This window comes from Prionailurus bengalensis, chromosome B1 (genome assembly GCF_016509475.1).
Source record: "Prionailurus bengalensis isolate Pbe53 chromosome B1, Fcat_Pben_1.1_paternal_pri, whole genome shotgun sequence".
Taxonomy (NCBI): Eukaryota; Metazoa; Chordata; class Mammalia; order Carnivora; family Felidae; genus Prionailurus; species Prionailurus bengalensis.
In genome coordinates, this window is record NC_057344.1 from 173,737,268 (window position 1) to 173,762,510 (window position 25,243).

General features: G+C 38.8%; 1 protein-coding gene across 10 annotated transcripts in view; it reads right to left on the bottom strand.

Moving 5' to 3' along the window:
* The window catches only part of KLHL5 (kelch like family member 5), a 97,908-nt gene that overhangs the window by 72,009 nt on the left and 656 nt on the right, over positions 1-25,243 (bottom strand). For 2 of the 10 annotated variants that reach the window (XM_043553300.1, XM_043553310.1), the window contains exons 1-3: positions 15,957-16,054; positions 2,449-2,922; positions 1,246-1,344 (exon numbers count right to left, since the gene is read on the bottom strand). The exons of 1 other annotated variant lie outside the window; for it this stretch is intronic. In XM_043553300.1, coding sequence (XP_043409235.1) covers positions 1,246-1,344; positions 2,449-2,828 — 479 coding nt within the window. In that variant the 5' untranslated portion in view covers positions 2,829-2,922; positions 15,957-16,054. Of the gene's footprint in view, positions 1-1,245; positions 1,345-2,448; positions 2,923-15,945; positions 16,055-20,707; positions 20,992-23,195; positions 23,218-25,243 lie in introns of those variants that run through there. 7 more of the 10 variants (XM_043553316.1, XM_043553304.1, XM_043553320.1 and 4 more) reach the window with 7 other exon arrangements.

Here is a 25,243-nt window from a genome sequence, read left to right on the forward strand (position 1 = left end):
TAAAATACCAATCTATAATATACTCAAATAAAATGTTTACTATGTTTTTTTGTAAATATTATGTAAAAAAAGAATTATTCCCAGTTATATACAAAAATGTGATGAATGTCAGCATAGCTTCTTTTGACATTAACAGTGACAGCTTTTGATTTGTTTACAGTAGAAGGGCAACCACCCAGAGACTGCTCACTTAATCACAAAGCTGGGGGCAAATACATATATCCTTATGACAAAGATCAAAGACTCAGAGCTAAAGGACTGAAGGAAGATGTGAGAATCAGATATATTTAATCTAGTATAAAACAGGGGAGTAATAGCGACACACAAATGTCAATTCTAAATCCAGAATGGTGGGATTTTTTTCCCTTTTTGCAGTAATATGTTAGGACAGAGATTTCAGAACCTTTGGGAATATTAAGATGCTTTGACACATTTATTTCCCTTCTTATATCTAAAAATCAGAGACTTTTTAAAAGTACATTTTATTTTTGAAATTGTAATGTTAGGATTAGTTTCGTCACTGCAAATCTAAATTATTTACTCCCATCTTATTACTTACTTTCTCAATCTTCTTGATTAGCATTTTTAAAGCAACTACATTTAGATTTTTTAAAATACCATTTTCTTACTTTTATATCCCCTGTAAGTAAAAATGTCAATTTTATATTCTTGAATTATGCATAATCTCTCACTAAAAAAAAAAAAAAAAGGCAACCTTTTTCTTTCATAATGAATATCCCACTAAGATGATATTTTGATATGGATACTAAAGAATACATTAACTTAATTTTAATAATCATTAGTTATGCATACAACCTTTGTTGTAAGAAAGTAAATTACAGCAACCAAGGTGTGTATAACCTTTCCAACTTTATATATTGTATATGTTCACATATGTATAATCTCTCCAGATAGTAGTTACAGGTTAAAATTTTTTAAATTTATGGTGATAAATAAATGCTTTGCTTTTCTGATTTTGTTAAAATATTCTTGATACAGTGTATTGATTTTCAAATGGAAAGATGATTATTTTTTGGTTTTCCACAAAAATGATACACCATGGACCTTTTACTATATACATTATTATTCTCTTTATGGCAACAAGTCTCCAAAGAAAATACAAAGCATGAAACCACACTAACTCAACTGCTCTCCATATTAAAATTATTTGTGTCTCCTATTCACTTAAGATAATGCCAAATCACAAACTAATTACATTGTTTAAAAATTAAATACACTAGTTACCTATGTAAAGATATGCCCCTCTCTCCAGTATACAAATGATTATAGATGACTGGTCTATATTTATTATTATTCCAACACCACAGTTCAGAATTCCATGTTCTGAAGGTTAGAAGAGAAGGCAGTAAATATCCCCAAGTAATAGATACTTGAATATATGAACTCATTTTGTCTCCATCTCTTATGATGCCTATAATTGACAATAATCACCATACAAATTACAAGTGTTATCAAAACCTGAAAGAAATTTTAAAAGAAGAATCCAGTAATCAAATTAGACAAACAATAGCCTTTAAATATTTAGAAATATTCCCGAATGAAGCTGAATCAGAAAGATGGTTTTCATGCTATAACTTATTACATAATATAGTGTAGTAGTTTAAACTGATTAATGAGAAAATTCATTTCAAAGATAAAGCCAGGTTCCAAAGGTGAAGATGAATGAAGTCATTGTGAAATCACCAATTTATTCTTTATGTTCTCTCCTCAAACTCACTTCCCCTTCTTGCTCTGCCTTCACCCATTAACCACATCTAGCTCCTCTATGTTCCCTTATACTCTCCTGAAGGAATGCCCTTCACTTCCCTAAACAGCACAATTTTCAGTGAAGTGAAGGTAACAGGAATTAGTAGCTGTCATCTTAGAAAGAGACATGTTACTGTATTTTCTGTATTAGTCTGGAGAGCTACAACATAGACAGGACAAAGAGAAATAACCATAAGAAAAATATTATTGTAACTACAATGCTGTAAAAAAATTATTGACAACTACAATGTGCATCTCCTTGTAAATCCTTTCATTTTCATTAAAATTAAAACATGACTCACTAATGTGCTGCAAACTAAAGTGTCATGTCTCCTACAGTTTTCATATGACTATAGAAGGTAAATGAATGAAGCAAACTGAAAGGCAATGATGCATAAAATTGCTACTATATATTACTTTCCAGGCAGAACAATATCTATATATGGAACACAAGATATTTCAAAATGAATGCTACTTGTTGTCTTTATAATTTACAGAATTGAAATTAGTATTAGAACATGTTAATAAACCCTAGCAAAAGTACCATATATGCATACCAAGGTATTATGTGTATACATGCAGTGCTATATAGATTTCATACATAAATAATAACACTAAATTATTAACACTATAGAGAATATACCCCCATACCCCATTTCTAACAGTAAGAAAATAATCAACCTGCATGAACTGGAATCAGATTCATTTTCTTCTTCACTAGTGCCATCATCCACTTCTGGTCTATCCAGCCAGTGTGCACCGCCACAATCTTCTGCTGTAAACTCAAATGCAGGGACTTCAGAGGTGGATGCCATTGGCCAAGAAGGTGAATTCTGAAAATCCAGTTGGCTGGACCTTCGGTAACCAATTGAAGCCAAAGGCAATTGTAGGCTACATGGATCTAAAAACTTTCTCCCACCGTTTGCTCCAGTCTGTCCTCGATTCCAAAATTCTCCCTGCTGGCTGTCAACTGTAGAATTAGATGATGCTTGATGGCTAAACCACCTCCATCTGATTTTCAAAATCTGCTTCACATCAAACTCTTTACGAGAACCAGACATCCTCAGAGAAACCAAGTGATCGTCTAGGCAACGGGCAAAAAGCACTGCACACAGATTTGTGCATCCAACCAAGACAAGAGAAGTCTATGCCCTGCTGTGCACAATAAACAGATTGAAAGGAAATAAATCACATTCACATATATATCTACATTAACTTTTATACGACTATAGCGGAATATAAAGAACAAAAGAGAATGAATAACGATGAAACACGGTGGAACATTCCATTCAATCAGAGCAAACTCTCATCCACCTATCCTGAAGCAGCTAGAGCACTTTCCCCCTTTCTCCTTTCCCATACTGACCATTAGCTCTCACAAACACTGACAGCATTCATTAAAGTCCTTTCAAATGCAGAACACCCCCCTCTTTTCTTAAACCACAAGTGACAGAAACTGAAAGCACTATCCCGTTGCAATATCTCAGTCTCTGCTGCTTAGCGTATTAACTCTTTCATTGCTACAACAAGGAATTTATTCCAGAGCATTTTCCTTTGTACATAAAAATCACTGTAAAACTAAAATGTTTCTATTTTTATACTAAATTCCTAAATGAGATATCACAAAATAATCATTTTTAAAAAGCATGTTTAAGTAGATGAGTAAAAATGACTTTTAAGCTGTGCTTTTTTGGGGGAAGGGAGGGGGAGGAATAAAAAGGTGGGGCTCCAGTTTGTGGCTTTCAGTTTCTATCTTCTTCCTTCTGGAAAGGAGTGTATTTAATTAATACAGTAAGATCTGGGGTAGGATTTCATTTGAGCAAAGAATAGGAAAAAGGAGAAAGAAAAAGTCTGAAAACTACACAGGATCAAAATATGACAGTACTTACTCTTTTCTTCAAATAAACAACTTGAAGCCAGTATTGCCCTATAGTTGGGATTGGGCTGCTTTAATTTAGTATAGTTTCCAAATTTCTATGACACCACTTAGAAGGAGGAAAGTGTAGTTCAAGAAAGCTACCCAGGACTGGGACAGGATTACTTCTTGGCTGTACAAGTACCCTAATGGTGCCCTCTGTTGTTAGCAAAACAGAAAAATAGTCTGAAGATGGTGACAGTTAAGGCAAGCTGATAAAGCAAATAAATAAATCAAAATTTAAAATACTGAATAGTTACCGTGAGCCAGACACCCTACTAAGCGTTGTGAGGGACACAGTTGCATAACATCTTGGTTCCTACCTTCAAAAAGAACTCAATCAAGTTACTGACACAAAAAGCATTTGATAATTTAAATATAAGAAACATTACAATGTTGCAATATTAATATACTGTGATCTACAAATAGAGAATTTGAGTTTTCACGGTGCTCAGCATCTAATGCTATTCACTCGAAAGACAATGCCTATTATCAACTGACCAGAAAAAAAAAAGTCTGCTTTGGAGGCTTACAACAATACTGGGAGGTATAGATCTTAACCTCACACAGCTCTCGAGAAGAATAAAAATTATTCAGAGAAACAAGAATGAGAGGCATGAAAAGCTATCTACAATTTTGTGCTCAATATGGTAGAACAAACCATAAATACTGTAAGAAACAGAAAGCAGGTATCGGGATGGTGTGGAGTGGCATGGGCCAGTTTCATTAGGGAGAAAGCCTCTAGGGATAGTAAGCCATATAGACAGAATGGGGATAGATTTTATTAAAGAAGGAAGATATTAATAAAAACATGAAGTGAGCATATTGACAAAGAAAGGGGGAAAAACAGCAATGGACCAGCCAGCCAGACATACCTAATTAATTTTAAGGAGCAAAAAGACATAAATTGGAATGAATACGATGAGATAAAACGCCTTGAGCACAAAGCAAAGGTGTAAAGGCTCATAGGCAATAACAAGTGGACCGTTGAGCGGGGCACTGTTTTAAAAAATTAATTTGGCAGTAGCATGAAGGATGCATTCGAGAGTAAAATGACTTTCTCTGTCTGCTCACCTGTCATAACTCCACTCTATCCACCTTTATTTCTAACCATTTTCCAACAAGGACACATTGCTTCTTTGGTTGAGATAGAGTCTACATTATGTTGCTCCCTCTTCTATATGCTGTTTGTGTCCCAAGGTCTCTGGTCTTAAGATATTACTCATCCTGGGGTGTCTGGGTGGGTCAGTTGGCTAAGCAACTGACTCTTGATTTTGGCTCAGGTCATGATCTCAAAGCTCATGAGTGAGCCCCACGTCGGGCTCCGTGCTGCCAGCACGGGGCTTGCCTGGGATTCTCTCTCTCTCCCCCTCCCTCTGCCCCTACCTTGCTCTCGTTCTCTCTCTCAAAATAAATACATAAACATTAAGATCTTACTCATCTTTTGAGGTTAGCATGGGCACTACTGCCCCAAGAGGCTCCTCCAATTACTCGAGCTTTGTGGTTCTCAACAGAGGTAGCACCAACCCTCCACTCCTACACCCCCAAAAAGGGATTCTGGAAGTCGTGGGGGCAGGGGGAAATTTGTAGTTGTTTGATGACCACAGAGTGCTACAGACATGAAATGGGTGAAAATGGCAAACATCTTGCAGTTCATGGTACAGACCCTCATAATGGAGAAATGCCACTGCAGTAGTGCATAAGGATCTTGCCATCATCTCCATTCAGCTTTACATAAAAGAATTCTTTTCTCTCCATTGTTTTGAAATTCATCTGTGTTGCTGCCTGTGGCAGCTGATAGTTGGTTTTTATAGCTATACAGTATTTCACTATATAAACATACAACCAAAAAAATGCATTCTATTGCTCATTTTAGTTGTTTCTAGTTTTAGATTTTTAGAAGTAACCCTGCTATGAACACTCCTGTCCATGTTATCTGGTGCACATGTATATGCATTCCTATTGAGTATATATACACAGAAACAAAACTGCTACATCATAAGGTATGCGTATGTTCAACTTTGATTATTATTGATTTACACTCCTACAACCATATGAGGATTCCAGTTACTCCATAAACACTGGGATTGTCAGTCGTTAATGTTAGTCATACTGATGGGTGTGTAGTGAAATCCCATTTGATTTTACTTTACATTTCTCGTTATTAATGTTATTGGGTAACTTTTTGTATTTACTGGGCATTTGGACATCCTTTTGTGAAAGGGCCTTTGTTTGTCTCTTGACCTTTTTGATTTATTGGCGCTCTTTATTTCTAATATGAGTCTTCTATTATCCATATAATTTTAATGTAAACCACCGTTTTCCACTGAATTGAGGTATTACTTTTGTTATTAATTAGCATCTCACATATACAGAGATCAATTTGGGGATGCTAATTGTTCTATTTGTTTATTTTTTTAATGCTTATTTATTTTGAGACAGAGACAGAGACAGAGAGAGAGAGAGAGAGAGAGAGAGAGAGCGCGCGCAGGGAAAGGGCAGAAAGAGAGGGAGAGAATCCCAGACAGGCTCCATGCTGTCAGCACAGAGCCCAATGTGGGGCTCGATCCCACCAAAATCAAGAGTTGGATGCTTAAGACTGAGACACCCAGGTGACCCTACTGTCTACTTCTATGCCAATAGTAGAGTGTCTTAATTATAGTCTACCTATAAGATGTCTAATATCCATTAAAGCAAGTTCCTATCTCCACATATATCCTTTTAGAATAATTTTTAAAGCTAATTTTAGATATTTACCCTTCTCTATATACTTTAAAGTAATTCTACCCAATCCTTTTCTCAACAAAAAGCCCCAACCCTATTGAGATTCTAATTGAAATTGCATTAAATTTGTGTATTAATTTTGAAATGATTGGCATTTTATGATATTAAGGCTTCACATCTAAGCATATATGCTGTTTAGTTTGTTCAGAGCTCATGCTCACCAATAAGATTTTGAAATCTTTTGACTATAGGTTCTGTGCCTTTCTTACAAAACTTTTTATCATGTTCTTTTCTTTCTTCTTGTCACTGTAGTAAATGCAATATTTTATTTCTAGTTCCATTTACACATGGTTATTGCAATTATAACAAAAGTATTGAGTACATTTATCTTGTATCTAGTCATCTTATCACACTTCTTCATTAGTTATATTTTAAAAATTGGTGTTCATTTTTCATTATGTTAAGTTAGAGGTACTTTGAGACATCTAAGTGGAGACGTCAGATAGTTGGACAAATGTTTCTGGAACTCTGACCCAAGCTCCAAAACCTCTAACAGAAGTCTAGTAGTGGAGAAGCCACTAAAGGAGACTGAAAAGGAATAACCAACGAAGAAGAAGAAAATCTACAGGGTCTGGTGTCAGGCAAGTCAAAAGATAAAGGTATTTCATGGCAAAAGGCATGGTCACAATGTCAAATAAGAGCTCAAGTATTATATGCAAAGAAATATGTCCACTGGAGTTGGCAACATAAAAAATTTGCCAAATAAGATAGGAGGAGTCTCAGTAAAGGAGTGGGGACCAAAGCCAGGAGTGGGGACCAAAGCCATGTATAGACAACTCATTCAGAAAATCTGAACAGTGGGGCACCTGGTTGGCTCAGTCGGTTAAGCAACCAACTCTTGATTTCAGCTCAGGTCATGATCTCACAATTTGTTAAGTTTGAGCCCTGTGTAGGGCTCTGTGCTGACAGTGCAGAACTTGCTTGGGATTCTCTCTCTTTGCCCCTCCCCTGCTCGTTCTCTCTCTCTCAAAATAAATAAATAAGTAAACTTAAAAAAAAAAAAAGAAAATTTGAACAGTGAGGCTGCATAATGGGATTGTAGCTGGAAGAGGTGAAGGATCAAAGTAATGGCTTTGCTTACTTCTTTATTTGTTGCTTTTTAAAAATATGAAGCATATTGGAATGATGAGAATGATCCAGTAGGAAGAAGAGACTGATGACTATAAGGAGAATCACTGGAGCAAAAAACAGTGAAGACTCTGATAAAAGGAAAAGAATGGCACCTGAGTGCAGCAGATGGCTTAGATAGTCATAGGAGGAGGGATACTTCCTCTGTTGTAAGATTTATAACTTTCTAAATGCATCGATTATTTAAAAGGATAGATATGCATTAAGCAATCTACTCAAGATGAAAATCAAATCAGCCCTCTAAAAGGAGTCATGAAATAATAAAGATTAGAGGAGACACTGAAGAATTAAGAAATAAAATGACAGAATAAAGATCCAGCTCCTAAAAACATTTGCCAGTATTTTCTCTTACTTCTAGCAAATTTAACCAAAGAAAAAACAAATCAGAATTCAGAAAGAGGGTAAAATAAGTTATAACAAAATAGAATATTTAAATAAAGAGCTAAAAACACTAATATGGCTACAAAAATTTTAAATGTCAAGTTGAATAAGGGAAATGCTGACAAATGGAGAGAATTTAGGCAAGCAAAGTTGGAAAATAGTCTTCAAAGATAGAATTTGCTCAAAATCCCTTACAGCTAGATCTCTATTTAATAATTTTGCCTAAGGTTAAGCTTGTCTAAGCATGGGCACTTTGGAGAAAAATCTTCATTCTAACAAAAAACATTCAAAAATTATCTATTGATACAGTAGCTTGTTATAGTGCCCATGTTAGAAAGAGCTTTATGGAAATTATTTCCCAGCTTTAATTCAATTCTTGGGCCAAATACTTTCTTTCTAAAAAATGTGTAGTTAGCTTAAGAATTAACGCTTTAGTGGCATGAAATTTAATATTTACATAACACCTTTTCTTCTGTTTCATCAGCTTTTGCCAAACAATATATAACTGTTTGGCTCAAAAACTTACCCAGCTCGGTTGAGGAGTACTTCTTAAAGTAATTATTCTTACAAGATCAATACGTATTAAAAGTCATTACATTGCTAAATTATTAAAATGGTCTGCCTGGACTATTCCATATCAATTAGATCCCTTCCTATTCTCTGTACCCCAACTCTTTAATTTTTTTTTTATAGCACCTATCATTGCCTTGCATACTAGCTGTTTATTTCCTTACTTATTGTCTTTATCCTCACTACAAAGTAAGCTATAGTAAAGCTTTGGTTAATCACTACAACCTTATAACTTAGTATGGTAGCTGGCAGACAGTAGGTGCTCTATAAATACTTCTCTAATGACTGAATGTATCGAACAATTACAAGAGCAATAATACAAATATATACATTTTTGAAATTATAAAGAATCTAATTTAAAAAATATTAGAGGGGCACCTGGTGGCTCAGTCAGTTGAGTGTCCCACTCTGGATTTTGGCTCAGGTCATGATCTAACGGTTCGTGAGTTCAAGCCCTGCATTGGGCTCTGTGCTGACAGTGTGAAGCCTGCTTGGGATTCTCTCTCTCCCTCTCCCTCTGCCCCTCCTACATCTCTCTCTCTCTCTCAAAATAAATAAATAAACGTAAAAATACATTAAAAAACATTTATCTCTGGTGACAAAATCTTTTCAGTATTTTTTCAACTTAAGAAAAAAAACCGTAATATGTAATACATTACCCTAAGTGTTTCCTTTTTCTATTTCACTCTTTAGGCATAAGAAATTTTTTATCACTTTGAAATCTAATGACTAAATAGATGTCTTTTTAGAGTGACCAACATTTTCTTCAAACTGATCATCAAATTCTATTCTGTACCTCTCTCTTAAGAAGTTGCCTTTCCTTAAACTGGAGATGCAGCTCACACTACTTAAAGTAGAAAAGTCTCAATTATGAATACATTTTTCAAAATGTAATTAAAAAATCCACATGCAATTTCTGCTTCAAATCTGCTCAAATGTTAGTTTGTGAATTCAAAAGATGACTCTATTCAGTATTATAATAGGAATACTGAAATGCCATTAAGATAGACTGCAGACAAGCTCACTTCAACAGTGTGACTTTTAAAGGCATGGCTTCACTCAATAAAAATCACAGCTATTGAGTAACCGAGTTATATGGGTAATCATTATTATACAAACCTCTCTTCACATAGTTTTTAAGACAACAGCTTTGCTCTATGAGCAATCAATTGTAATAAATCTATTCCTATAGTTTTAAGTGTGTAATATAGATCGCATAAAACACTTCAGGAATTAATTTCACTGTACTAGCCCAGCAGCATTTCACCTTCCCAAGTTTTACCTCAACTATAAAGAGTTACAACATATGATTTCAAAGAACACTTTAAAGTTTGATGTTCTAGGATAGACTTTAAACTTAGTCAAATTAGGTCTTTTATCAGAATTTGGCTTAATTATCTGAAAACTAATATAATTCCACTAACACTTAAAAATGATGGCAGAAAATAGTTAATTATTTACACATATTAGAAAAGATGTGAAATTTAAACTTTAATTTCAGAAATATGTCAGGTATTCTGTACCTCTTCTCCAACTCCATAAAAAGTCATTATTATAAATGTAAAAACAAAATCCTACTTATGTAAATTCAACACATCTCTGTGCTATATGCAGAAAAAACTTAAAGATAAGAACACAGAAAATAAAATCTTTCAGGGCAGGGACCACCATATCCCTAACAACTTGTACAGTGCATGGCATTCAAATTTTACTAAATTTAAATCAAAGAATAAATGAATAAATTAATGACCCAGACCTTGATTGGAAAGATCTGAAAATCTAGCAGAAGAGGGTTTTGAATGAAACACTTACTGAATTATCAAGAAATAAATATGTCCTTTATGTGGGAGGGGATGAGGTTCTCGAGTCCATTTAGATGTATGCTTCAAAAAAATTTGGCAACAGTGAAGAATGGATTTGTGAGGGAAGGCACCATCAGGAGAGAGACCAGTTAGAAAGCTCTTCAAGGTAAGAGGTACAGCTTAACCATGGCTGGAGGCAAGGAGATCTGAAAGGGGGATGGACATTAAAGATATTACAGAGACAGGCCTCATGGAAGCTCTGTGGCAAATGGAAAGGAAGCAGTCAAAGATGATAGCATTTTCCAACTTGGGTGACTGGAAGAAGTAGGGTAACATCGACACAGAAAAGGAAGTAAGAAGGCTACAGCTTCAGGAGGATTGAGTGTAGCTTCAGATAAATTTGGTTTTAATTAAGTATTGGAAATAGGGGTCTGGAGTCTTATCCAGCTTATACTTCAGTATCAATCTATTTAGGAAATTAGAAATTTAGAGTGTGGATAGAGGGGTCCTGGGCTGTTAACACTTGTTATCTTTTCATTCTTTCTACTAGTTACACACACGGCATCAAAATTTCTTTTGTAATGAAAAGAAGAACGTTAGACTATAATCCGAAATCCAAAATAAGGTTTCTGGTACAGTGTTAAATCTTTCACGTTGTTAAAAATAATTGGGTAATATTTCTGCTTTGATCAACAAATTAAAGATGAATATTGGATTTAAATTCAGCTGTAACAAACCAAGAGATTTAGCTTTGTAAACTACACGGTGAACCGAAAGGTCAGCAGTTGAGAACTCTGAAATACACGGAAAACTGAAGGTGCTTCATGGTAAAAGCCATCTAATATAGAAATTTTACTTCTTTGTGTACCCTAAAAGCACTCTGTGACATATATAAGATCAAGGTGAAAAAAAATGTGTGAGGTAAATTTTAACCTTTAAACTAAATTATGTCTCCTTGCTAAATGATCATACATTATCCCAAACTACTTGCTCAGATAACTTCTTCCCTAGACTGGAAACTCTATTAAGGTTACAGAAAGAGCCATGACTTTTGAGACACTTAAAATACAAGAACTGACATTCAATTTTAAAAGTTCCATACAGCATGATACAGACATAGAGGCAGGCATAGGGTACTAAGGTCAAAGCAAAATTTTCAATCTAGCTGGACCTCTCTAAAAGCCCCTTGTCAGATGAAACCTCATAATTGGTCCATTAAATGAAAAAGTCAGTAACTGTAAAAATTATACTCACATATCCTTAAAGATTTTAACTGAAACACATACATGTACATTCATTCACAAATCTTTTCGTATAGGGTTAATGCATATATTTTACGTGGGCCCCCTGCTGAGTTTGTGTCCTCTTTCTTGTATAAGCCATGTCCACAATGACCCAACATCCATGATTTCCATTTATGATTTCTATAAATGGAAAACTTAAAAGCACTTCAAAAATAATACAAATACAGAATCTATTAGACCAGTGGTCCGTCCACCTTGAGATAAAAAGCTTCTGCCATAATGAAATTAATGTACTTCCTTCTAGCAGAAAGTGTTACCATGAAAAAAATGTCAGCTGAACAAAACAGTGTGCTTAGTGATGTGTCTAATTTACATTTCAGCATGAGCTCATTTCCTTGAGAATTACTAATAGTCTAAAACCAGTTAGCTGGCCCATGAACTTTGACAGGCACTGCTTTAGACTTTGATGATCTCCAACAGACACACACACCCTCCCTCACCCCTACCCAGTCATTTTAGTTTTCCAGCCTTCGTCAAATTTGATACCCAATCTGTTAAGAACTCATTTATATTAAGATCTCCCAGAGCATTCAACTTAATTTTCAAAGAATGACTTTTTTCTTTACCCTCATTAATTAACATGTTTACAAATGTTTCATAATTATTAAAACAAGCATAACTGTTAAAAATGGGTGTGTGAATAAACACAACCAACTTTTGGTGAGTATCCAACTCAAGAGGTAAGCACAGAGTTGTGCGGAGTTGTGCCCTACTGTAGGGCATTCTATTTAGCCAAGAGTGTTTAATTGGCCCTGGGGATCAGTAAGTACAATTGACAGAGGGAAGAGGGTGCATTAGGTTAAAGCTATGAGTCAGTTCAGAGGTAGCTAGTTGAGGGTGCTTCTGTTGTTATTTTCCCACATTATTACTTATTAATGATAAGCCTAAGTGATATAGCAGAAAGCCTGAGTCAATAACTAAGCCACTCACCAGCTAGCTGTATAATTTAGGCAAATCACCTCTTTGGTTTTCAGTTTTGTGTGTGTGTACATGTGTGTGTTTCAGTTAAATCAGATTAGGTAAGTAACATGTGCAAGTATTGAGTAAGGATCTAGATTTCTAACAGCAGCTACTATTTCCTACGTGTGTAAGTGTGCGTGATAATATGTGAAGTACTGTACAATGACTGGGGCTTTAGTTGTCTCAAACACTCTGGCAAACAGGTCATTCCTTTCTCCCCTTACACATGAGGACGCTGAAGTCAAGTGAGGTTATAAGATATGTGGGTAGCAGGGTTCAATGTGAATACAAAGACCAGATACTTTCAAATATGCCACATTGCTGCTTGCTTATAAAATATTCTCATCTGGAACTCATAACTACTTTGTGAGAAGGCAGAGTAGGTATTTCCCCCCATTGTCCAAATCAGGAAGCAGATTCAGAGTGTAGTTGATTTGTAGGTTAGATATCAAGGAGTAGTAGAGTGGACTTAAATTCTTTACCAGTAAGATCTGACCAAACTAAAAGCAAATAAGGCACAAAAAGAGAAAAAACAAACAAACAGTCCTTAAAGAACGTATCACTTCTAATATAACTAAATACTGTTTATCATAATTGCAATTAAATGCCAAAGTGGTCTTTAATTCCTGAAGCACAAGAGCCTCCCAGATTTCTCCCCACTCGACTCCTTCCCAGTTTCTGTCACAAATTCTTACAGGACAATATGTTGACCCACATTAATATATATCAAAAGTACCTTTTCATCTTTCAACTGCTTATTGGTACTAATAACTGGTAGTAAAGCAAGCAACATTTAAAAAATCAGTTAAATTAACATTATATGGTGTTTTTATCCCCACACTCATCTATAAAAGTTATCACAGTTGATACTATGAAGACCATAGTAAAATTGTAGCAAAATATTTCCTTTTAAAAATAGCCCTTTAGGGTGAGCTCAGTTGGTTAAGCATCCAACTTTGACTCAGGTCATGATCTCATGGTTTGTGAGTTTGAGCCCCATGTCAGACTCTCTGCTGTCGCCACAGAGCCTGCTTTGGATACTCTGTCTCCCTCGCTTTCTGCCCCTCCCTGGCTCACTCTTTCTCTTTTAAAAAAACAGTCCTTTAGGGGCATCTGGGTGGCTCAGTTGGTTGGGCGCCTGACTTCGCCTCAGGTCATGATCTCACCGTTCTCATGAGTTTAGAGTTTGAGCCCCGAGCCAGGCTCTGTGCTGACAGCTCAGAGCCTGGAGCCTACCTCAGATTCTGTGTCTCCCTCTCTCTGCCCCTTCCCTGTTTGCACTCTGTCTCTGTCTCTCTCTTCTCAAAAACAAACATTAAAAAAAATTTTTTTTAAATAGCCCTTTAACTTGATGACAGGTAGAAAAGATTTCCTTGCCACTCACTCTTGGATTTTATAAATTTAGGTATATATTTGCTGCAGCACAAGGATGAAAGCTATAATACTATAAAGGTAATGGCAAACCACCAATAAACTCCGGCTTGATCCTTCATGGTTGGCATGTGCTGAGACACCCAACTGTCTTATGTGCCATAAAAAGTAATAATCTGGATAACCATCATTTTGTCTTTTACTGACCTGAACCAAATTCAGCATTTCTATCTTCTACGTAGCTTTATGGTGATGGAGGGAAATAAAGTAATCAATCAGTACTCTCTAGACACAAATATAATAAAACAAAATTGGCTGGGTTCTGTGTATACATAATGAGCCAATCACAGATCCAGCTGATTCTGCTGCAGAACCAATCAGATTTTATAGATGGTATATTAGCTGGAACAGTGAAAGCTGGGTAAGGAAAGGGTAGTAAAGGGCAATGTAAGCAACAGAGAAAAACGTGAAGCACTGTTTCTCAGCTGCTTGTAATTAGAAATAGTTAATCAATACAAATGTTACACCAGTTCACCATTATAAAGAAACTCCCTGGCTTGCCCTACAACTAGACCTTAAAAAGAAGCCACCAATTCATTCTATTATTCTCGAATTCATTCATTCTGTAATTCAGTTCCAGCAAAAAGCAAAATGAGTTATGTAAGTGAGTCAAATGGCAAGCAGTGGAGACCAGTGGAGGCTAGAATTATTCTTAACAACATTGCTAGGAGGCAGTTCAGAACAGTCCTCCCCAACTCCCCATCTCTGTGGGGCAAGGGGGCAGGACAAATTGGTTCAGGCCCTTCCAAAGCACCATGCTGAATCTGTCCACCAATTCTAAACGACTATGGAGCAGGAGAACTGGGTATTTCTTCTTTCTACTTATCAGAGAACTATCGCCCCAAAGACAGGTATATATTAAGAAAAAGTGAACCAACCAGACTGAAGTCTAAATTTCCTCATCTACTTTCCATACTATAGCCAAAGTAACCTCCCAAAATGTAATTCTTGACCATCTTACTTTTACTTAAAACTTGTTCTCGGTCACCTACAAGAACAATAAAATCCAAGATCTTTACAATGCAAACCAGTGTTTCTAACAATCTAGTAGTTCTTGCTACCTTTCCAGCCTTACCTTCCTCTCAACCTCTCTTCCTATTTCACACTTTTTCTGTCATAAGAGCTAAAACACACTACATCAAAGGAAGCAAAATGAGTTATTATTGCAATATTTCCCAAATGAAAAGGACTATGGAAGATACTGCAGATAATACAAGTGTGAGTGGAGTTAAATTTTCCCTTCTCCATTTAGCCTTCAGTTAACTCTCTTAGCTCTGTTCCCTGGTGATCTGATAAACACAGGTATGCCAACTATGTCACTAGGCAACACTGCTTATAGTAAAAATGATGAGTAAATTTGCACCTGAACTCAGAGGAACTACAAATAAACTATAAATACCTCACAGGTAGCCATAGCTTTGACCTCCCTGAGTGTGACAGCTCTTGTAATTGGCGTATCCCTCATGGGGACCCTGGAAACTAAGTCTATGGAGTGGTGTGGCACATCGTTTCCTGTGAGACCCGAGATGTTTAAAACCAAGGCAGCCACCTACGTCCACCTGTTGCGAGCTTTCTCTCCTTCAGCTTTCACTTGGAGCAGGGACTCCCAGATGGCTACGGGAACTGCTCACATGGACTGCTGTGAGGATCACAACCACGGGTGAGGGACACTGGATGCTGTCTTGCTTGAAAGCTGTGGTTCCTGTCTGATGTCCTTCTAAGTAAACACACCTATGGTAGATTTCTGACTGTTCAGCTGAACCTAAAAAGACCCATACATTTGCACGGCAGTAAAAGGACGTCTCAGAATGACACTGCAGATGTTTTACAATCGGTACCCCAGCCCCTCCCCTCTGTCTGTTCTTTTAGACTAACATATATCCCTGACAAATAAAATACACACCTTGGACTCACCTTTCTTTGTTGTTATTCCTTTTCTGGGGAGCCCATCTTCCAGGTAACATATCCTACCTCCCCATAGTCCATTCCTTCAGCCATCTGCTGAGGTGAAGCTATGGATATTTGCAACCAGAAAGAAAGGAGATATTGCATAGGTAAAGAATGCAAGGAAACTTTGCTGAAAGGCTAACTGTATACACAGAAAAAGAATGGAAATTTATTAAGAATAAAAAATAGGCGAAATTGGTGGAGAGATATGGCAATAGCATGTTAAAGTGTAAAATGTCCAGAGAGAGTGTCTAGACCAATTGAAGAAAAGAGCAGAGTCAGGCAGTATATCAAATGTGCCCTTCCTTCTGCATCATTAGCCATGGGGAGAAGCCAGGGAGCCCTGGATCAGCATCAAAGGCAGGGGACTTTAAGAGTTAGGCAATTTGGTAATCTGTAACTTGGGAGAGGGAGAAGGGGTGGAGGGAAGGATAACAAAGGAGATGGTTTACCAGTAGTTCAGGGAGGGAATAGTGTTGCTATAAGTCAGCTCCACCTCTATCTTCTTAACCTGATTATCCTAATCAGCCTGTCCCCGTGGAATCTGTAAGCTGATTGTTAATTGTATAGCAGAATTTTCAATGGTATTACAGCTTTCTTTAATCCCAAACTATTCAGATCTGTCTCCTCTATTACAGGTTGCCAAATACCCTAACTTGTTATACTTTAGGGCCAACTCCATTATTTCCAAACTCTGAGAGTGGTTAACTTGAGAACTAACCAACATGTGGCACTTAGAAAAAAATTTAGTTCTTCTAGACTTGCTAAGGGCTCTAGTTAGTCTCCTTTCAGTGTGTGAATTCTTAGGTTAAAACACCCAGTATTCAAAAGCAAAATAAAGAAAACCAGTCAACAGAACGAGGAATGAAGTATACATGCAGAGACACTAGCAAGGTATCCTGGAGACCTGGAGGGGAAACAGCCCCAGCTCCTAACTTGCTGTTGTTGATGTCAGTTGCTTCTGAGACTGCTGCACTCCCTGCTCTTGGACTCTGTGACATAAAGCTATATCCTTCTTTTAACAAAACACTGTTTTTGCTCAAGCTATTTTGTCGCCAAAAATTCCCTAAAACCAAAAACAGTGGTTGGGGCAAAGTATACAGAATCAGGTTTTATCATATGGAAAGATTCTACTGATGAATCTATTGATGAGAAGGAGAGAGAGAACTCAATTAGTGCTATTTTATTTGGGGTTGTAAATTTCCCATTCATCTTTTTATTCTCACAGGAGCTAACATAGTGCCTTATACACACCACATTTAACACATTTAAATATTTTTTGAATGAACATATAATTAAAAAACAATGAATCTACTTGGTCAAAATAGTATGTCTAATTATGGAGTTTTTCAAAAGCATTTCATTTCCAATTAATAAAAAATATTCTTTGCAATTCTCATTAGCATAATTCTATGATTAAACACACATGCTTTTACCCACACCAAAAAAAAAAATGCTGTTTTCTATGCTCTAAATGCTGAAAAGCATATTTTGGATTTCATTTCTCTGGATTTTATGTTAACTCATAGGACTATAAAGCCTGCATAGTGTAGTCATTAAGACTGTCTGCAGAATATTCCAGTTCTCCTCCTGCTGGGCACATGATAGAATTGCATTTCTCAACCTCCTTGAAGGTGGGTGTAGCCACATGACTTGTTGGGCCAATAAAATGGCAGCAGAAGTTATATGTGTCACTTCCAGGTAGAAGCCTTCAAGAGCCAATGTGCAATTCATCACCTCCTTTTCCCTGCCCTAGCAATTGTGGAAGCATGTGTTGGGATGGAGCCTCTGATAAACTGGGGCTCCAAATGACCACCTGTAACAGAGTTCTGCTGACCCTAATTGGATATGCCCTGTGACTAAGAAACAAACCTTTTTCTAAACCAGGAAGATGTGAGGGTCTTTTGTTACAACAGCAAAATTTACCTGATATATTCACCAGACACCTCTCTCAAAAGTGGAATGAAAGCAATGAATAGCTCCAGCCTTCAATCTGTCTTCAGAATAGTAACATTTTGTATAGCATTGCATCATTTATAGAATACTTTCTTATAGAAGTGTACCTCATTATCCAAACTCTCAAAATCCAAACACAGGAACTGAATGAAGTCAGATACATTTTTGGACCAATCCCCCATTCTCTAAACCCTCACTACCTGCTATCTGAAATTCAGGAACCAGATACATTTAGATGAGGTGATACTCCTTGCCTTTCAAACTCCTGCCACCTGAACTCAGGAATGGAAAAAATTTAGCCAGTAAAGGATTCTTGATACATTATTTTATTTGTACCCTTAAAACTGTTTTTCTATTACATTACCTATGAGACCCTCAACATCTATTGAATGAACTGTGTGCTGTCATCATTCTAATTTTACAAACAAGGGAAAAGAGTCAGGGAGGTTCATAAACTTGCTGGGAATAACCTAACACTTTAGTGGCACAATCCCAGACTTTCTGGCTTCAAATCCCTTGCTCTTTCCACTAGGTACCAAGCTTCCTAAGGTCTCTTACAGCTGTAAAATTCCAAGATTTGATACTAAATTAACAGTATCAAAAGTGTGATTTAAAAAAAATGTCAATGGCATAGAATAATTAATGTCATTCTTTAAGCAATTCTACTTGCCTGAACCTAGTCTAATTCAGTATCCTGAAGCACAGGACAGGAAGAAATTCTAGAGATCATTACTTGCAGAATTATGAGGCACTATGAAAGAATTTAGGGGGAATTAGACTTTTCCTTTGACATACAGTATTTTTAAAATGCTGACTTAAAAAAAATGCTTTTAGATGATCTTCACTTTGGTTCTTACCAAATTGGCTAACCTCAAACTCTTTGCTCTCCCAATTTTTATAAAGCCTCTGTTTAAAGAAATACTCCTGAAGAATTGCCTGTCTGTCCATTTCTATAGGTTCAGTGGTTCTCAACAAATGAATTTGGAAAAGGTCACAAAATATATTCCCCTTTAAAAGGGTTATCTTTAACATTAGCCAAGAAGTTGAGTAAAAAACTGTTGAAATTTGACTAACCCAGTGATTTCAAAGTTATTTGACTTCAGACTCTTATTTCAAAGAAATAAACTACTGATTTCTCATTTCCTGGAACAGAGTTTGGGAAATACTGTTCTAGATAATTCTAAGTGTTATGAATGGTTCAAGTTAAGCTTTTAGGCAACTTATCTTTAGAGTTTTATTACTGTCCTTCATTGAAGAACACTGTCTAAGATTCATTATTTTGCGTAGGAATATTTTAAAGATGCTGCCAACCTTACCATGCCATCTCCCTTTTTATTAGGGCCCATGAGAGAATGTTTCTTCTGAGGCCTCATCACCAGAAAATATCCTGCTTAGGCAGAACTGATCTGTTTTTATCTTGTAATTAGAAACACACTGAAACTTACTGTCCCCCCTCCCCCCCCCCCTTTTTTTTTTTGCTAGCTGCTATGAAGCCCAGAGCCAAAACTGTGACTCACTTTTAGTACAGGATCTTACAGTATGCACTTGGTATTATCTTTTTCCTTGATTTGGTATTATTTTTCTTGCTCTGCCTCAATTTTCTCATTTAGTTTTGTTTTATCCTTTTGTACCACATGGAGACTAAGGGGCTTCAAATCATTTTTGCAACTCTATATTGTATATAGTAAGTCCTGCCTTACTAGTTTCATGTTGATTTTTCCCTACCTGCCCCATTACCTGAAAATATCAGTGTATTCACCTTTGTGTAAAAGTATTCATAGTGACGACAAACCAATAGAACATACACATTCACTATACAGGCAAATCCGCAAATGCTTAAAACCTGAAAAAAGAGTTACTACTGCTCTTTTAGCTGTCTAATAATCAAATCGACTCATTAAACTGTTTTCTAAACGGAAGGAGAATTACCATTTATTGGGTACCAGTAACTGCTAGGCACTTAATATACAACCGTTTCACTTCAGTGTATTTGCACATACACTGTCTCTGAAAGGACAAATTAGAAACTGGTAAAATTGGTGGGCTGCGGGGCGGGGGGAGGGGGCGTGGAGAGAATTTGTACAGATCCCTCTCGTACCTTGTGAATTTTGTGAATACATCAACTATTCCAAAATGGTTTTTTTTTTAAATCAAATGGGACTTTAGGAAAGGCGGCAGCAAGGCTTTACTCTCTGCTACCGCAAACTTTTTTCCTCGTCAGCTTTCGATCCCCGAGTATGTCACTGAAATGCCCAACGGAGTTTCCAGGAGGCACGCCAGCTTTTACTGAAATAAAGTCCCTTTCTGATTCTCCACGCTCCGGGATGAGGCAATTACTTAAGATGAAAACTGAGATTGTGATAGCCTGCGGATAACAGTGAAAAAAAAAAAATCCGAAATGGTTTCCAGTTGGTTTTATTAGTGGAAGAGTGCCGGGAAGAAGCCGCGCAGTCCTGCCTCGGCCGGCGGGCCGGCCGCACCACCGCGTGCAGAACTTCGCCCAAGTCGGAGCGCGGCCCACACGCAGCTCCGGGCCCCCCGCTGCGCGTCGGGGAGGCCGGGCCGGGGTTCGAGCCCCGGGCGCGGCTGGGGCAGGGCCCCGCTCGGCCCACTCCTCCGCTCGGAGGTGCCCCGGAGGGCCCCGCGGGACCCCGGCCACCACGGCCCGGAGGGAGGGTCGCGTGGGGGCGGGGAGCGGGCCTCCGTGCGCGACCAGCCCGCCGCGGCCCCCTCCCCGACGCCGAGCAGGAAGGAGCACTTACCGCGTCGGGCTCCGGAGGCGGCCGGGGGTCACGGCGGGGCGAGGCAGCCAGGAGTGAGGCAGGGGGCAGGCGGGGGGCGGAGGGCAGCGGGCCGGGGAAAGGGATGCTCGGCCCCACGGGCGTCCCCAACCCCTCCCCGGCAGCCTCACCCCCGGTGCCGGCCGGCCCGGAGCCGGCCACTCCCCCTCCGTCAGGCTGCGCTAGGCCGAGGAGGCACGAACTCGTCGGGCAGCCCTGGAGGGGGCGGGCGAGCGAGCGGGCGAGCGAGCGGGGGTCGGACCGGCTCGCCCGTCAGACCCGACGCGGCGCGAGCGGCTGCCAGCCCCGCCCCCTGCCGCCAGGCCCCGCCCCCTCCGCGCGGGGCCGCGAGCCCTGGGGGACAGCCGCCGCCGCCGCCGCCGCGGCTTGGCGGTTTCTCTTTCCCTCCACCCCCAGCGCGGCGCGCGCGGACGGCTTGGGCCGAGGAGGGAGGAGGTGGAAGGAGGTGGAGGGAGAGGGAGAGGGAGACCGAGGAGGATGCGAAGGAAGGGCGAGGCGCGGGCTCTGGCGACGGGAGCTCTTGGGGGAGGGGAGCGATGGGGGAAGGGGCGGAGGAGGGACGCCGGGCTGGGCGGGGCTCTGGGGGAGTGGGCGGGGCGCGACGGACCTGACAAAAAATTCCGGTTGTTCCCGCCCCTTGAAGCTGGGATGAGGGGAATTCCTGGGGCTGGAAGTTTAGGAAGAGTCCCCTCTTCAGAGCAAGAAGAGAGCGGGCCTGTGGATTTTGATTCCTTGGAGAACAGGACTGTATTGTCCTAGAGTTTTGGGGGAACTCACCAAGAGTCGCCTCTCGTCTCCGTGTCCTGTAACTCTTCCCTTTGCAACAACCTGATAATTATTGTGCCCCAGGCAGTGGGTTTGTGGCACAGCAATTATGATCCTCAACTCTATCACCGTAATCCTTGTTTTCCAACGGTGGGATAATAGGAATTCAACAAAAGTAGGTTTTTTATTCATACCTGTAGGCAACGTATGTTAAGCAACAACTATACGCTAGGTGATGAGAATACCAAGAACTAATTTATTCGGCGCCTATATGCCAAACACAAATCTAAAGGACTTTGCATATATCAGCTCATAATCAGTCGGACAAAACAGCTAAGGTCTCTGTTCTCCGTGGAGTTCTTGGGGGAATAAAGGAGGGAGGGAGTTTTCTTCTTTTGTCTCCGAGTGACGTGTAAAAGAAATGCTCACCTGCTTTTAGTTCTCAAAGTAATGCACATGTTCATTATTTGCAGATTCAGTGTTTGCTACTTTGAGCTAGCTATATGCCATCCTGAGGACTGAATGCGTTCATGTGTTATTTCTCCCCCACAAAATGACATTTCCTTAGGAGGTCTTCAGTATATCTCCACAATAAAAATCCAGTGCAAGCAAGTGGCCTAGAAAACTGATGGATCAAATCATTAGCAGGACAACATAGCCCTAATATGATAGCGCCTGGGATGGCTGGCTGATTTATTTTGTACCCTCCCTCTTGGGGAAATGGTTAAGGAAAAGCACCATAGTGTAAAACAATGAAGCATTGACATGGACTGTTAGTTCAAAAGGAAGCGGATGGGCCTATTTAAAACTGTTACAGTCAGGAAAGATACATCACAAAAGCTACCAGTGAGGGCTCCAATCACAAAGCTCAGGATATATATATATATATATATATATATATATATATATATTATCAGAGCCATGTGTTTGTGACTTCCACCCCTTCCCATCCCTTTGCAACCATACCCACATGCACAAACAAAAATTATTTCAGTAGTGTTGTGTTTGTTTTATTTGAGAGAGAGAGAAGGTGCGCACGCATGCACGCATGAGCGAGCAGGGGAGAGGGATAGAGCGAGAGGGAAAGAGAGAATCTTAAGCAGGCTCCACACCCATAACCAAGATGGATGCTGAACTCCATCCCATAACCCTGGGATCATGACCTGAGCCAAGATCAAGAGTTGGATGCTCAACCAACTGAGCCACCCAGGCACCCAAGTAACATTGTTTTTAAGTACACAAGTTGTGTAAACTTTTGGCCTGAATTTTTGGGATTTGGTACTATTTTTCAGCCCCCATTTGATTTTTTTTCAGTGTTAACATTTGTGCAAGTAACAGCAAATGACATTCTTCTCATAGTTTTTTTTCCCCCTCTCATTTGTTGTTCAGTTTTGGAATTTTAATTCAGTCTTTCTCATTTGGGTTTATAGTGAGAAAGACTAGAAAAGCATTGCAATCAAATCACATTGCAATTGCGGTAAAAATTAATCCTAATTTAAGACATAGGAATTCCCATAAATCCTTTCCTTTTTTTCATGTCAAATATATTTTTTCATCTCAAAATCTATTCTCTTTGATTTACTCACCTGTATTTTCAGTTTATCTGCTCTACCACTCCAGTAAAAGCAAATTAAATAAAACATTCCTCATGGTTTCGCACCCTGCTGCTGGCCTCAGCTCCTACCTTGCTTGTTCTCAGGCTGTTCCCCACACTGGACTCCTTCTCTTCTGCCAACACATCAAGCACTTGCCAGTGAAGCTTTTACATGTCCCTTTGTCTGGATGGCTTTTAGCTAATCGCGTGACTGTCTCCCTTTTCCTTCATGTCACTTTTCCTGACTACCCTATGTAAACCTGCAAACTGTGCCTCCCCCCTCTCTCTAGCTCCTCATTTCTCAGCACTTAGTACATGTGACATATATCTCTATTCCCACTAGAATGTGAACTCTGTGAGAACAGAATCTTGTCTGTTTGGTTCAATGTACATCTCCAGTGTCTCTTACTTATCTTATGGAGTCTGTCACATAGTAGATACTCAGCAATTTTTTTTTTCATTAATATCTATTCATCATTTATTCTGGGTTTGTTCAATTAGCAGATAGCTGTTACTCCTCAGTAAATATTTTTGAATGAATGAATGAATGACTTCAGGTGAGAAAGATAGTGTGTATTCCTTTTTGTAATGGTCAAAGGACTTTCATGCAATTTGCCTTACAACTGACTCATAGGACTTAGATGTATTAATAAGGTCTAAAATAAATAAGTATCACCCTAGTTAAAATTAGTATTTGAAATAGCTGTTTTTAATCTCCTATTCTGGCAATATACTATGGAACAGGATTTGAAAAAGCATTCACAGCTAAGAACTTATGCTGAGATTTTACAGCATGGCCCATAAATAGGTCTATGGTATCAGAGAATAATGATGGATTAATAAATCCTGTCAAAGTCTTAATATTTTTCCATGAGATTAAATAATATAGCACTGATCAGAAGTGGAATAATTAGACCTAAAATTTGATTAATGATAACTTGATAGATGGTATTAATACTCCTTTGTCAGTGCTGTAATAATTTTAATTGATAATCGGGGCGCCTGGGTGGCGCAGTCGGTTGAGCGTCCGACTTCAGCCAGGTCACGATCTCGCGGTCCGTGAGTTCGAGCCCCGCGTCGGGCTCTGGGCTGATGGCTCAGAGCCTGGAGCCTGTTTCTGATTCTGCGTCTCCCTCTCTCTCTGCCCCTCCCCCGTTCATGCTCTGTCTCTCTCTGTCCCAAAAATAAATAAACGTTGAAAAAAAAAATTAAAAAAAAAATAAATAAATAATTTTAATTGATAATCATGATGGTGAAGTTAACACTGTCTTAATTTGGTTAAAGCATAGTACTGATAGGGACGTTTGGGTGCCTGCGTCGGTTAAGGGTCTGACTTCAGCTCAGATCATGATCTCACAGTTCCATTCGTGAGTTGGAGCCTTGCGTCAGCTCTGAGCTGATGGTACAGGGCCTGCTTGGGATTCTCCCTCTCTCTTCTTTCTCTGCCCCTTCCCTACTTGAGCTTTCTCTCTCTCTCAAAATAAATAAAAACTTTAAAATAAAAGTTTAGTACTGATAGCAAACAGAACTTATCCTAGTGTGTAGACACTTTTAATAAAGAAATGATGTGACTTTTCATTCTCTGCCCTGATTACCAGTTTGGGTGAGTGGGTGGGGGGATTAAAGTCTTAAATATCATTATATACAGTATCTGTGTTCAAAATCTGGATCCTGGTAATGGGATGTCTTTTAGAGGATTTAGAATTTTTTCAGCAGTACTGCTGCTATCCATGTTTTGGCATGAAACAGCCTCCTATTAAAATACAGAGCTTATTTATTTTTTTAAGTTATTTATTTTGAGAGAAGGGAGGGGCAGAGAGAGACAGGGAGACAGAGAATCCCAAGTAGGGTCTGCCAGCACTGAGCCTGATGCGAGGCTCAAACTCATGAACTTCAAGATCATGACCTGAGCAAAATACGGAGCTTTATTATTATCATTATTATTATTTTTGGGAGATAGAGAGGCCGCAAATGAGCAAGGGGCAGAGAGAGAGAGAGAGGGAGAGAAATGGGGCTCACCCAAAGTGGGGCTCATGCTCCTCCGATGTGGGACTTGAACTTGCAAACTGTGAGATCATGAACTGAGCCCAAGTCAGATGCTTAATGGCTGAGCCACCCAGGTGCCCAAAATACAGAGC